A 15832-nucleotide genomic window follows, 5' to 3' on the forward strand; every position below is an offset into this window, starting at 1 on the left:
GAAGGAGGAGGAAGAGCAACTATTTAAGTTTTAAAGATGATCTTTAACACTAATAAAGGTTTTTAATATTATTTCATGATTTTACCATAGTAAGATCATACCATCCCATACATTAAAATGCCACCGCCTAAGAACGCGTATGATGTCTTGTAGCTTTCGATTATACTTGTAGATGGCATTAAGTGTCATTTTTGACATAGATTTATGGCAAGAAAGTGACACAACGCCAATCTACAAATAATCGATGGCAAAAAGGCATTTTTTTGTGGCGCCATCTATGTGTAGTGTAGTGTTTGCGCGTTCTTAGGCGGTCGCATTCTAATATATTATTATACGGGATGCAGGATGGTATGATTTTCTTACATTTAATCTATGATATTACTAAGTAGAAATATTGTGTTTTTTCTATGAATCTACGGAAAACGTACTATTTTGTGACTGGGAGAGTTTTCAAACATGTTTTGTAAATTGAACATTATCTAACGTCAAATTCTAAAGTTCTATAGCAAATCTGTGTAGAAAGGAAGCCCATAAAGTACGTACAACTAGGAAACATCAACTGGTAGGTTACTTGATTTTTCTAAAAACAGTTACTTCCATTAGAGATAGAACTGATAGAGGAGTAAACAGTTTTAAGTTCAATGAAGATAGAGTATTGATAAATAGTAAAGTAAGTGTAATGTTACATGCTGTTCATGAATTTAGTAAGTACTTTTCAAAAAATAATTTAGATTCATAGAAAATGATTAAGACAAATCTTTTGTCTTAATCGTATATTTATGAATACGATATTAAGCATAATATCGTTTAAAAATAATTTGATTTTAAGTTTATGAAATAGAAGTCTTAGTGGTATTGAAAATATACACACACTATAATTATTATTTACGTGATGTTCAAACGCTGTGTTTTGATTGGACTGTGATAAATATTTAATTGTCATAATTATAATATTATCTTGTTAAATCAACGATTCATTAGTGATATTTGCCATAACTATAGCCTTAACAAATTATTTTTTGAGCACTGATCGTTTTAAATGCTAGTGACTTGTGAGTAAATTTAAAATGGAATGTTGATATCTGATAAAATGAGTAACCCATAAATATAAAACATCAATTTAGAAAATAATGTTATCCTTATCAGTGCCCTATCAATAAACGAGGTATATAAAAGAAATGTAACATTAACAACCAACACTTCAATATTGGATTTATCAGCTAAAACATGTTTACATAAAATATCCACGAGATGTATCATTTTATAACAATATCACAATTTTTAATAATTTATACATAATGTTATAGGAGATTTCAAATTACACATTAGACACGCCAAGCATATTAAAAGTAAGAGCAAATATGTGATAGTATGTTATATATAAGTTGGTATTTACATATCAGTATATGCAACAACATGGACCACGAAATACAACAAAGGTCACTCAAAACGGGACGCGAACAGAAGATTTAAAAACATTACAATACTTTGGTAGAATTAATGAACCTAAACCATATTCATACCATTTTGGAAACACTCATCTCCTATACAATCATGCTTCGCGACGCTCTCGCGATCCTACACACCACTCAGATCATGATATTATTATACAGGGAATACGGCTTTCACCCTATCTCGACATCCAGTACATCGTTAACACTTAGTACCTTTTAACTTGACACAAGCAAAGTATTCTCAAACAAACGAGGAAATAATTTACATAAGGCCATACATTATTTTACTGTACACGTATAACGAGTAGATGATTAATTAGATAAATAATGTTGATTTAACGTTAATGGATTAGGATAAATGTATCCGTATTTGTGACAGTTTGGTCCATATAAGTATTATTACATAAATTGTGAATCGTCCACCCCTTTAGTCACCCAGCAAAACGTGCAAAAATTAAAATTAAAGTCAATCGTTTCGTAAGTAACTTTAACCTATCAAATCCGTTCGTATGAAATGTTAAAAGTAATAATAGAAAACGACACGATAAAATAAGTAGTGTGTGTCTAAGAAAGTGCAGTGTAGATTTATTTGCTGAATACCTAGAGCGCGTGGACGTCGCGGCGACCGCGGCCGCCTACGGTCAGTCTTTTTCGCTAACTTTTAGGAATTTGTGCAAAATATTTCTACTTGTCGCGTAACTTAATACTGTTATAATATTTACAAAATACGCCACGAGGCCGTACTAAAGAAAAGGAGCACTGACCGGAAACCGCCGCAGCGCCTAGCGTCATGTCTGCTTCTCGGCGGAATCTCCGTGACCCCATGTCTCAGAGCTCGAGCGGTGGCAACACTTCGGAGCGTTAGACACGTTTGAGGAGCGTGGAGCAAGGATCACCGCAGTCGGGCGATTCTCGTTGGCGTCCGTGGGACGTCGCTAGAAGAACTGTGGCTCGCGAGTGTCCCTTACGGGTTTCACGAGGGCCCCTGGCCTGGGGGCCCGGCGCCGGCCGGGGCCTCCGACCGCATCTCCGACTTGAGCTTGACGAACTCCTTGGCCACCTCGTCGCTGTGTCGCTGCGAGAGGATCCTGAGGATCGTCCATCCCGTCTCGTCCATTTTGACACGCGTGCCGAGTGGTAGCCATGCGGCACATGAGTTCTGAAATTCGAAATACGTAATTTTATATTTAATCTTCTAAGCAACATTGGAAAATAAGGAATCAGTAATTTCTTTGAAAGTAAGTCTTAGTCTTAGTGGAAACTGGAGATGCCGGAATGAAAAACGCTTCACGAAAAATCGATATTTTATCATCCAGAATGAGATCAATCTAAAAATCAATCATGATTACCTGGTCGATATTGTCGGCCAACCGCATGACAGCTACGCCGACCAAACGATCCTCGCGAGCGAAGCAGTAGTCTCGCACGCAGATGTGGAGCTCGAACAGTGCCAGTTGCTCGTTGGCGCTTATCATGCTGAAAAACGACGTAATTCGTTAGCGAATTTAGTAGTCTTTAATAAGGGTCCGCCGATTGCGGCGCAGTTGCCTAGATGCAGAGTGGGGTGTAAAAAGCTTACACTACTGTTTAATTGTTCTTATGTATCTTTCTCTATACGATATTGGCACATTTAGTTTTGGTTAACTCTGAGTGGAATTCTGATACAAAATTATTAGTATCTTGTGTCATTATCAACCCAGGCCACAAAAAATTGCATACAACATTTAAGTATCTAAGTTTGTTCAGGAGTTAAATCCTTGAGGGTTAACTAGGCAGAAGGATAGTCACAATCACATTTATAGGTAAAATAGGAATAAACATACAAATGGAAGGTCTCGTTGAACTTCGGACTCCAGTTGTTGCTCTTGGACTTGGTGGCGAACTTGCGCTTCTTGTCGGCGAGATGCGGCCCGATGAGGTTCACCTCGATGAACGGACGGAACATGCCGCTTTGGATCACCCACTTCAGGTCGTTCGCTGCTACCACTGGATACAATAATAATACATATTTGTACAAATCAGTACGGAAAAAATATTTTGTGATTTCAGCTCAACAGAATCGGATACAAACATTACAGGTTCCTCAGGTGACCCACAGTATGTTCCTATAACGACATCTTCATACTATTGTCAAATACTTAAGTAATATGACCTCATCCACCCACAAGTGCGATGCCGTAGTCATCCGTGAGCGAATACTATACTGACATTGTAGCATCTACATTTATCACCGGTTATGGCGTGGTAAACCTAACTGGCATTTTGAAAAGTTACATACCTACATGTAAGGGTAAGGTCTGTTACTAATCAACAACCGCAGTTTAACAAATTAAATCCGGATTTTTTATCTGCAATCTTTAGACAAGTTATTAGACGCCAATTTTTACCTTTCACAGTGATTTTCTGCTCCCCAGTTCCTGGATGCGTGAATATGTCAACCTGCACCGAAACTTCTCCAACGCTACCTTCTTCAGCTACTGCTGCATCTGAAATTACAAACGACAATTGTTTACTACTTACTTCTTCATTGGACAATCATAAAAAATAATGTTGAAAATATTGGTAGGTATTTAAAGAGGTATGTAAAAAAAATGTCTTAAACTTCAGAAAAATTTTTGGAAAGTGTATAAGTATGAATAATAAGAGAACAGGAACAATAAGGGTCATAAAGAGATTCCTTGGAGTACTCTGTATATACAGTAGGAACAGTAGGGGTCCTAAAAGTTTCACTTGGGGTACTCCGAACGGAAACCTGTGGGGTCATATATCTATAGACTGACCTTGATTCTGTTGACTGGTGACAAACGTTCTGATCAGCGTATCCGTCGTCTGCGTGTATAGACTGAGGGCGTATCGCAGCGACTGCAGCTCTGGGCTCTTTTCTAAGAATGTCTTCTTTAACCCATTGCCGCCGGCGTGGAAGTACTGCTTTATGGTGTCTAAGGCCGCGTCTAGCACCGCGCACTGCTTTGGAGTCAAACTCTTTTCGGCTGATAAGTGCTGTAAAATAATGATGTTTATTTATAAATCCATCTGCAGAGATATGCCGTAAAAAAGGACTTTATCTACTTAGGTAAAGTTGACATGACAGCTGTCTTAATTTTATGCTCGGCGTGATAATGTCCTATAGTTTGATTAATACACTGCCTACCATCAGCTAGCTCTCTATATAATCAAGTAAGTTAAAAGATGCCATATTATAGGGTATGAGTTAGAGCAGTTCCGTGTATATTGTCAGCTACTTTACATACATACTCTTCCACTGTGTAGTGTTCCTGACATTTTCTAAATAAATATTCGAACTACTGTACAGTACCTCTTTAGATATATCCATAACTCCGGACAGCGCGTGCTTGACGTCTTGCTTGCCAACAGTGCTCTTGAAGAGTTGTGTCATGTCCTCGATCTTGGCATTCGCTGCGAGGTTCTTTGCATTGTTCGTTAAGTTTTTCAACATCATCTGAGAAAGAAAAGAAATGCGTTACTAAATTCAGTTTTTGACAAATAATATTCCGTGTTACGTGTTGGGCCAGCGTTTGGTAACTAAATTTTGTAACTGGCTATACAGAACGAGAATACGAAATTCCCTGTTTGTAGCTGGTTACGTATTGGGCCTGAGTTACTGATCGGAGTTTCTACCAAATCGAAGCTAGGACGGTGGACAGACAGACAGAGCGAATATATAAGGGTTCTTAGTCAACCTAGTTGACTACGGAGCCCTAAAAATTACTCGATGTCAGCATTATTCGAATAAATCATGTATTCATGACGTTTGGAAGCTGGTTACCAATCATGGCTACAAATCGGTAATGATTTAGTCTCATTTTGTAACCAGTTACAACACGGGATTCTTTTTCCCGATTCGAAGCCAGTTACCAAATGTGGTTACGAATCGGTAATGGGAAAATCCCAATTTGAAGCCGGTACTAAAGGAACATGTTGAGGTTCCGATGTAGATTGAGTTATTCATTTTGAAATAGTAAATATGATCTTACCGTCTTATCAGTCATAGGCGGAAGCACTACGGTTTTCTCGAGGATTTTCATTACTATCTTCCACAATTCCTTGAGCAGTCGTTTAAGAACAGTCTTTTCACAGGACTCTGCATACATAGTCAATGAACCATCCTGAAAGAAGAAACGAAGTGTTATACTGCGTACTCTTTTCTTACTGTTGGTAGAACCGTCGATATTATCAGTTATTTCTGAGTGGCTGGTGTTCACTTTACAAGAAAACTATTACTATAAATGCAAGTCATTGGTTATCATCTAACCGGCGAAATAGAAAGAGCATTAAGAACAAAGATTACCTATTTTATCTTAATAAAAGTGTATAAGTAGGTATATATTGATTATTAAACGCTGGTTTAAAATTATCAGCAAAAGATTTTTTTACACAAAAAAGAACCAGACATTATATGACACAATAAGGTACGAGTATTATTGAATTACATAATAATATTACTGTTCAAAATTTCTTATGTACATATGTATTATTTAGGTAAAGAAAAGAATTTAAATGTTGTTTACCAATATATCCATGAGCGGCCTCAGCACTTCGTCAGCCTCATGATGTACAGGCGGTTGTGGTTGTCCTGGCGCGTTGCCGCCGCCAACCTTTTGCAGCAGATCACCTAACTCCTTCACACTGGCTGTTATCCTGGTCTCCAAGCTGTTGAAAATAATAATTAAGTCAGCCAAGATTAAAATCAGCCATTTGTCAGGCGTAACAATTAAGATTTGATCTAGAAAAAAAAAAAACATTTAAAAAATTCATCTAATAATGGTAGTATCAGGATTACGATCCTTAAGTATCAACGGTTCCGTGGATGCTTATTAACCAACATGCTAATCCTTCATGCTCCGCAGCTTAGTAATTTATCTCTATCTACGACAGACTTCTGCGACAGATACATTTAGCGTTTCGTTTGGTACATAGTGATTAGTAGGCTTTAATTTTTTTGTTTCAAATAAAGATTGACACTTAATTTATCTTGTGACACTAGGACTGATACAAGGTTTTATTCTCATACAAAATAAAATGGGCATTTTCAAAAATTAGGACCCCAAATTAGTAAAAGTTGTTAACAAAAATTTACTCAATGTCAGATTTGTAACGATAATTAAGCATGAAATTTTAATAAAAATATTGCTTTGTGTTAATTACATAAACTTTAAGCAATAATCTACATTTAGAATATGAAAAAAGTTGATTTTTAGACACATTTTATTTTAAATTGTCGTCACAAAACTGACATCGAGTTTATTTTTGTTAACAACTGTCACTAATTTTGGGCCCAATTTCTGAAGATGCCCCTATATATACCTGTTTATTTAGTCGTATGGCAAAGAACAGAAACATTCATAGGTTAACGTTAAGTCCAATCAGCCATTTATTGGCCTCGTCGCTAAGGGTGATCAGGTCTTCTGTAGGTCCATTGGCATAGCGCGTCACGGGGCAATCTTCTATTACCTATGTGTTGGATTGTTAGCAATACCTGTTAGCAAACATAGACGCGAGCTCATCCAGCGTGCTGTTCAGGCTCTGTTGCAGGTCATTCAAAATGTCTGCCGCATCAGTCTCAAGCTTCGTGCCGCCCATGGCCTCGAACATCTTCTCTAGTTGCACACGCAGTTGCTGGATGTTGTTCATTAGTATACAAGCCTGGAAAAGAAATAAATTATTGTAATGCTTGATTTGTCTTAAAATATTTGGTGTTATTTGAAAATTTCTTGGTCGTTCAGGAATTGAGATAGCACCTTCAGATGTAGTGCGAAAGATTTGCCATCGTATTGTTACGGAAACGTGCGAACGAACGTGTCATGTCAGTCAGTCTCAGTACAAAATGTACTGACATTGACTGAACTATCATGACAAATACGAACGTTTCCGGAAAATACGAAGGAAACCCTTTTCGCATTACATCTGTACCTACCTACCTAATGCCATAAATGCCAAATATCTTACTGTGATAATTCCAAACTACTTATACTGATTCTAATAGATTCTGATTCTGACTGATTAATGCTAAACTTAGAAATTGTAAATAAAACTTTTATTACTTAATGCAAGGCATTCATTCAAGCTTTGTGTAATACGCAAAACCACTAAAGAGACTGTCCCGTAGCAAAAACTCTTAAATAGCTGTTTTCATCAATCCGCCATGACAGCATCTATGTTTATGTAAGACTATTTATTTTCTAAAATTTGTGTTTGAAATTAAAATCATAACTTTTTTACTTTGTAACACTACTACTCTTTTTGATTAAATTGTTTATTTCCGCTACCTAAAGATTGACTGGAAGAGATCGCCCTTCAGCGATTTATAATCAATTGTTCTGTCTCCGCTACTGCTGGGATGTGCCAATAAAGAATATTCTACCTACATATCTTTCTAAAACTCACCACCCGCTCCTCTTTCAAATGCTCCGGGAACTCTTTCTTCACAATATCAGCGTAAGCCTCCAGCACCTTCGCGATGGTCTTCGCAAACCTCTTCATGTACCGTTTCCAGATCTCCGGATCGGGACACTCCAGTTTCGACACGACGTCGAAACATTGGGTGAGTTGCGTGAACACGTCCACCACGGAGTTACTGAAGAGCGCGTGCTCGCTTGATTTTTGAAACTGGAATCAGAAAAATTAGTTATTAGTCAGATTGACTCTTATAATATTCGAAACTTAATCTCTAAGTGGTTTTTTTTAATGGGCTTACTCTAGGCCACAGTCTAGTCAAAGGCAAAGACGTAGCCTACCATGATTTGAAGCCTTGACTATGCTATAAATCAAATGATATATAGTATTCAAATACAATTTCCAATCATTTTTAAAAGGTACTGTCTTGGACCCTATTCGTTTTTTTATCAAGTTCTCAAAATAGACATATTTTGCTTTCGTCACCCTCCTTCGTCAGTAGTATTTTTTTGTCATTATTGATCACATTCATTGTTTTCTTTACTGAGTTACTTAAGCCATTGATGTAATGTAATACAATACAAGACTCACTACTGGCGTCTATTTCTCGAAGTTACAAGTTACAATTTACAAGTGGTAGTCAATGTCTAATATGACAAGTTGGAAAGAGACTTCCGCTTGTAACTTGTAACTTTCCGTTTTGAGAAACGGGCCACTGGTCAAAGTTTTCCAGTTATATCTTTAGTTCCTTCTAGATAAGGTTAACTACTTTTGGTTTAACAGCCTATCCAACTTACCCCATCCTTCTTATCCCTATTGAAAGCTCCATTAAGGTACTCGAGGGACACATCATCATTCTCATTCAGCCACTGCATGACGAAGGGCTCGAACCAGGCGGGGTATTCGGGAACCGCGCCGCAATACGGAGGAACGTCTTTCACGTATTGCGTGTGCAGCCATTTTACCTGAAAAAAAATAGATTCATCTTTTTTAGAGGAACTTTTGAAATATTGCTAATACTAAGGATGATTTATACAGATAGGATTTGCAATCTGCATACTAAGAATCGTACCGAATTTTTAGCGCCACCTATTAAATACTATCATAACTACATTGATGATGCCTACAAATGTATTTGTTTCAAAATGTGTATTGAGATATCATGATTATAAACTGAAATAGATACCATACACCAAAGAAAAAGCGATCAAGCCCAAGCGCGGATCCAGCTTCGTGCCCAGGGGGGGGTCACGTGGTAAAGGCCCAGGCCCCAGAGGGGGGGTCACGTGGTCTATTTGTATGGCCAACCTAGGCTCCAGGGGGGGGTCATGACCCCCATGACCCCCCCCTGGATCCGCGCATGATCAAGCCCACTGGTGGCGAAGCCGGGAATCGAACCCGGATTTCCGGCTAACGCTGCTGACGTGTTCGACCGCTACACCACCCCGACCGCTCTGCCTACCCCTATGGGATACAGACGTGACTGTATGTATGTGTATGTTAGAGCAGGTCTCATAAATACCTTGAAGTGCAGATTCATATAAGCGGAAGACTTGCAGAGTCGATGCTGTTCATGTTCTTCGAGCGCGTATTTCATGTCCACGGCGAATAGCGACCACATCGTCGCTGCCGATAGCTGTTGAACACGTTATAAGATAAGATAAGATAATATTGAGAGACATTGAGAAAACCATTCGAAAAAATATAGAATATATCGAGGGTTTACTGGTGAAACCCGATAAATCGAGATAATTTTTGTCCTTGAAATAACAACATTGTGGAAATTGCACATAGTTCGAATTTCAAAAACCAATTTGCTCAACTTACCGGGTTTCACATGCTTTTACCAGTAAACCATCGATATTTAATCTATGGTAAAAGTTTCCTTCCTGTCTGTAGACATAACCATAATTATGTTAAGTTCTCAAAATTGTCTATAATACTTATTCGTAATGAAGTAGACAAATGGCAACATCCCGTAACAAATCGTTTATCATTAAGAATCTGAAGAGGTACGTTCACATCACTGCGCCTACATATTCGGTTATAAATTCACGAAATGTTCAGCACATTTTGTGAATTTATAACTTCACGTCATAATCCTAGAGAGGGAGGGGGAAAAGGCGCTCTGTTGCTTCTAAATTCGTCACGCACCATACTTTATAAATTCACCACGCATAATGCCTTAGCGCGGTTGCCTTTGTAATACATGTCTGTATTACATCAAAATGCAGAAATGAAAAACATTTAAGCGAAAGAGCTTCTTTTTTATTGTGTCGGGAGAAGAATGAATCACCAGAGTTTTCTTTGAGTGGCCAAGTTTTAGGTATTGTGAATACTATTTAGTTGTGGTGCGTATGCTCTACAAGTACATGTACGGAAAATCGAAATGATCGTTTACTAAATAAATAACGTTTGTCAAATGTTTTATCAGTTTGCACATTACAATAACTGTTAATATCAGTTTGCAGTAAGTTGAAAAGGTAAATGACGCTCAGTTAAGAAGTTTTGAATTTTTGCAGTTTATATTTGAGATGTGCGTTTAGAGACTTGTCTTCAGAATTCAAATAATCAAGTAGGTTACCTACTTTCACTCCTTAATGCAACTGTCGTTAAATACAAAGGAAAAAGAAGTTAAAAAAATTACAGAACACTAACCTGTCCAATATTCAACTCCTGTGGGAACTGATTCAAAACAGGCGCATAACTGTTCCTATCCTCGTCTATGACCGACACAATGAGTGCTATAAGCTTATGCCAAAAGTCCACAGAGTCCAACTGTGGGCCGTGGTCGCCGTCGCGTTTCGCTTCGTTCGGATCCACCTTTGAATTGACAAGTGGCTATAAATGAAAAATGTGTTCTTATGTAAGCAAAATACACAGTAAGCTTAACAAATTATAAAATAATTGAAAACTCTTAAAAAATACACATGACTTCAAAGAAAGTTTACCACGTAATATTTATTTTGTATTTTGGATCATCAACACAAAATGATAAGTCAGATCAGTATAATTTGATGAGCTTAAGCTGGATAAGGTGGCAAATTGATTACACGACAACAACAATAATTTCAACAATTGAAAAAATCATTAAAAACTGTGCAATGCGTAAGGCGCAAAGTGTAACAACATAATTGAACATCGATATCGTTACCACGCACCTGATATTCTCTATTATAAAGATCGTTACAATTCTCAAAGAGGAATTGGTACGTCGATCTCAAGCAAGCTTTCACACAGTCTTTGACAACAGTGCTTGCTCTTGGTGGACTACTTAACTCTTGGACCTGAAATATTAACAATACATTAGTTTATATCGATAAAAGATATCGAATTATCGATGAATTGTGAAGTAGCGTAGAAATAGTGGAGTGGAGGCCCAGATATTTAGGTCACTGAGTCAACGAAGGGCGTCTTATAGATATTCACACAGAAAATACAGTAATATTAAGAAATACTTTCAAAATAGAAACATCTATGTTACGAGCTCAATATTGTAGTAAGTAAAGACATTGTTGATTCATTTCGTACATTATTATTTAGAGGTCTTGTACGCAATAACGTTCCAATCTATATGAAATTTTCATTAACTTTTAGACCTTGTATGAAAAATAAAAATTTCAGATGGATTGGAATGTTTCTTCGATTCCGCACAGCCATCAAAGTACTTTCATAGTTGTGCAAGGAAAGAAGGTGTAGGTATATAATGTTTACCTTCATCCTAAAGAACGTAATACTAGTGAGCAGATCGACAGTAGACTTGAGGTCCATGAGCTTCTCAGCCGTCGAGGCGGGGAAGTTGTTGCGGTACATCGACAGGTCTATCCTGAGCGAGTTGTGCAGCTGGTCCAGTAGTTTGACAAACTTCTCTTTCTGAGAAAAGATAAGATAAAAAATAAGAACGATCGTGTGGCAAACTATAAAACTCTGCAGATTATTAAACCTTCTTCATGCCCGATATTAAGAACAAACAAAAAGGCGATCCGTAATGGTTTTGAATTACAAGAGCCATTTCCTCGTTTAAAAATCTGTAGAAAATGGTGAAAACTTAAAAATCTATTTTGCAATATAATCAATAGGAATTGATAATCAAATGTTGTATTAGTCACTCGTTTTAAATTCTACTGGTAACATTTAGATGATTATAGTCGATATAGCATAAAAACAAACGATATGTCAACTGATCTACACAAAAACATCAACCATTAGTGATTTAGACATTTTCCAATAAAATAATCACTTCATTTTCGTAAAGTCTCCCCAACACTTCATTCACATAAAATATAAATTACAACGTACCCCGAAATTGGACGCGGCAAATCTGTCCGAAGCAGACACGGCGGATGACGCAGTTGTGTGAGCGTAGTACGCATTGATGTTCGCCAGAAGTGTAGACATCACCGCTGGCACGCCCGCACACAAGTATTTGGTTGATAAACAGTGAAAGTGCCTGAAACAAAAATATATATCTTTAAAAAACATAAGTATGAATATTAATGTTGGTCACATATTGTTAACTTTTTAGACAACGCCAGAGGTATAGCGTACGTACAACTTTAAAGCCTGGCAAAGCGCCTTGTGTTTATGCGTTGAGTTTCCGACATAAATTTTGTTATGCAAACGCGGCATCAGCGTAATTTAAGCTTTGTTGTGCTCAATGCTTGTAAACATAAGCACCTGCCTGGTGTATTCAGGTTTATCCGTTTTCTAACTATAGTTTTGATGGCGCTAATAGTATATGTAGGTATAAGTTGTGGAAATAATATGCTCTTCCAAAAAAGATAACAGTTTGCAAAAAATACTATTTCAATATTTACCTACTATGCGTAACATTTTTACAAAGAATATCACATAGGGGTCATACTAAATGTAATAATCCATAAGAGACAAAAAAGCTTCACATACGGGGAAGGGGTTAAAAAAATAAAAATAAAAGCCTGTCGTAATATGTCAACGGCTTGGTACAAAATAAGTAACTAAGTAGGTACTTGTGTACGAATTAAGTCTCAAAAAATTACATTGCGTAACAAATAAAGTAAAACGTGCGAACGTCTCGTCGCAACGTAACCTTCCAAATTTTATTGCTCCATGTTATTGCGTATGTATGTATTATTCAACATTATTCAAAGTAGTTGAAGAGGTAAACTCGTACGGCCGTGTCGGAACTCGATAATGTCGTGTTATTTATCGCTCGTCGCCAAAATTGATTAATATAGCAAACGCAGCGATATTTCGGCATTATTTACGTAGAGCGTTTTAAAATCTGTTTAAAAATTTGCCAAGTTATGAGAGGCAGGAGGGGGCTATTGCCTAAAAAGTTTTGATCAGAAAAAATATGCGTTACTGACGTAGAAAAACGCACTATCCAATTAAGAAATAAATTATCTTATTTCTATTATCTTTTTTAATACCAAAATCACCAAATCTGACAGTTAGGTTTGTCCAAATATGAAGTTGAGCGGCACATATTATAATATGTATAATGTAATTCAATAGTTAACTTGTACTATGAATTGTCGTCATTTATTGATTTGGCAATATTGCTTTGGGTAAGTTTAAGATATCTCTCAGTATGGGCTCAAAGAAAACTTACAAGAATCTAAGGCAAGCAACAGTTTCTTCTATATTTTCATTATAAAAAACGTTTTGTACAGCATCCGAAGTCTCATATAATACTTTAAATTCTCGCGTTTTGTATACATATATTATCTTTATTCATTTTGATTCTTAGGCTAGGTTTGTTAAAATATGATTATAAAAGTAAAATACAAAACCACATACAAAACAATACAAAATATATAAACACATTATAAAAAACCTAACCTAGGGTGCCGCCAGCAGCGGGGCAGGGCCCAAGCTGCCGGTGGTTAGGGCTGCAGAGAGAGGAACCGTCGGACTATCCGCGCCGTGTCTAAGATCACCGCCTTCTGCATCTGACCCTTGATCCAACCACCTAGCGAGAGTCTCTCGAGATGTTGGTCGAGACTCTTCGCTATGAGACCGTTCGCTGAAACGACTATCGGGACAATGATGATACCAAATGATCGTCGAATCAACATCCCACATGGCGGTTATCTCGTAAGCCAAGTCTAGGTACTTACTGGACTTGTCCTTTTCGGCTTTCACGAGATTCTCATCATGGGGGAATACATATATTATTTTTAAAGTCACCCACGTCGGAAAAAAAGGTTAAATGATGATATTCTCTCGCATTCGTCATGTGAGTGACTTTAAAAATCCGCAATCTTCTTCAGAAACTTACGTCATAGCTTGGTAGATAGCTTCAATTCCGTATCTCATAGCGAACTCGTCAACAATCTCCTCCGGGTTTTCGTTGAAATAGATCTTCCACGCGTCATCCCCTCTGGCCGTGGGCAGGGTCACCGTGCCCGTCTCTTCGCACAGGTAGTGGAACAGGTTCTCGTGCAGACACGTGTACTGGAAGGGGAAACAGGAAATTGGTTTAGCAACCGGATTAAACTATTTAACTGTGTATGGTGTGTATGTATAAAACTCCCTTGAGACATGAGAATGTTAGTTGAAGATAGAAATGTGTCGAGTAATTATTCCCTTTAATTACACAAGACTCAAGCACAGTACATATAATAAAGAGTACTATCGTACAGTGTGGCAACTCCCTCTCCCCGCTGAAAGTTCCGCTCCTGGCTACCTCACAGTTACTGCCTGTCAAGAACGCGACCAGTCGATCTATCTTATCTCACTCACACAAGCATGGTACGCGTTCACCTACACGAGCGTAGCCTGTGTGCGTAGGAACGCGCGTCTTTCATAATTATAATTTTTTAATAGTCAGTGTCCGAGATGTGACTGAACTCAAGTGAGTATCCTGTTTGAACATAATTTACATATTTTAGATTAGTTGACTTTTTCATTTCTGAAATATAACTTTAAAGGTTGAATTATAAGAATAAGGAAAAACGAAGGCCTACCGCCTTTTTCCTTCTTTCTATAATCGAGGGTCGAGTGGACAATTTTATTTAATTCGAAATCAAACATAACATTCGGCGGTTCCGGGGCAACCTGCCGAATCCTACGCCGAGTCAGACGACGCAACGGAGCCACGCTGTTACGTCGTCGCCCAAATCTAATGTTTAATTATTTCTTTTAAGTCTTGTTTTGTATTTTGTAGTTTCACAGTGCCTTGGTGTAAACTGTAATGCTGTGTTACTTTTTGATTAAAATAAATAAAATAAGATTAGTAGACAGAAAGTCGGATTCTCTATTCGTAGGCGCTTTTACAATTTTATAAAGCTTAGAAACCTCGTACATGGACGGACTACTTTGGTTTAGTATTATTTACACCGTATTTTTATTGAATTCCGTTAACTTTAAGGGAAAGGTTCTTTAGATCAAATACAATTAATTTCTCTAAGAAACTAACGTCTAAGTGCGTTTTCAGATTATCTGATCCGATATCGGATGTCGGACCGATATCCCATACATTACAGGCGCCATCTTAGATTTTATCCTTTGAAATCCTTCCGACATCCGATATCGGATCGGATAATGTGAAAGCGGACTAACGGTTATCGAGTTATTAAAAAAATAAAGATAATTACTGAACACGTGCGTGACAGCCTCGACAAATTCCTAATGTTATTTGTTTTGACATGTGCCGGCAATCACTTGATACTAACTTGAATGTTATTCGGGTCTCTCACACTAATAAATTCATTTATTATGTATGAAACATTTTTTTTGCGAATTTAACTAAAAGTGATATACTCGTACATGGTGGTTCCTGCTCATGAACCTAACGACGTGTGGAATTGAACGGAAAACAAAAAAAAACACGGTTTATAATTAAAACTTCAGTCGATCGGGAATCTAATTGATTAAAAATCCCAGCCAACACACATCAAACCAAGTTAGTTAAACAAATGCCTACCTACTTTGTTTTCAATCGGAGCGTCTGTAACGAAAATGGGACCGCGTGGGAAATC

At 37.5% G+C, this 15832-nt stretch overlaps 1 protein-coding gene across 3 annotated transcripts in view; it reads right to left on the reverse strand.

Moving 5' to 3' along the window:
• Window positions 1–211: 211 nt before the first annotated feature.
• Window positions 212–15832, reverse strand: part of LOC125233850 (protein unc-13 homolog B) — a 463752-nt gene continuing 448131 nt past the window's right edge. For 2 of the 3 annotated variants that reach the window (XM_048139988.1, XM_048139986.1), the window contains 17 exons: window positions 14131–14306; window positions 12168–12318; window positions 11583–11741; window positions 11030–11155; window positions 10527–10709; window positions 9391–9504; window positions 8666–8833; window positions 7860–8081; window positions 6952–7118; window positions 5984–6125; window positions 5450–5581; window positions 4771–4914; window positions 4235–4454; window positions 3842–3940; window positions 3278–3440; window positions 2804–2930; window positions 212–2613 (listed from right to left, as the gene is read on the reverse strand). In XM_048139988.1, the coding sequence (XP_047995945.1) occupies window positions 2428–2613; window positions 2804–2930; window positions 3278–3440; window positions 3842–3940; window positions 4235–4454; window positions 4771–4914; window positions 5450–5581; window positions 5984–6125; window positions 6952–7118; window positions 7860–8081; window positions 8666–8833; window positions 9391–9504; window positions 10527–10709; window positions 11030–11155; window positions 11583–11741; window positions 12168–12318; window positions 14131–14306 (2679 nt within the window). In that variant the 3' untranslated portion in view covers window positions 212–2427. The remainder of the gene's footprint in view (window positions 2614–2803; window positions 2931–3277; window positions 3441–3841; window positions 3941–4234; window positions 4455–4770; window positions 4915–5449; window positions 5582–5983; window positions 6126–6951; window positions 7119–7859; window positions 8082–8665; window positions 8834–9390; window positions 9505–10526; window positions 10710–11029; window positions 11156–11582; window positions 11742–12167; window positions 12319–14130; window positions 14307–15832) is intronic. The other variant, XM_048139987.1, reaches the window with a different exon arrangement.

This window comes from Leguminivora glycinivorella, chromosome 15 (genome assembly GCF_023078275.1).
Source record: "Leguminivora glycinivorella isolate SPB_JAAS2020 chromosome 15, LegGlyc_1.1, whole genome shotgun sequence".
Lineage (NCBI taxonomy): Eukaryota > Metazoa > Arthropoda > Insecta > Lepidoptera > Tortricidae > Leguminivora > Leguminivora glycinivorella.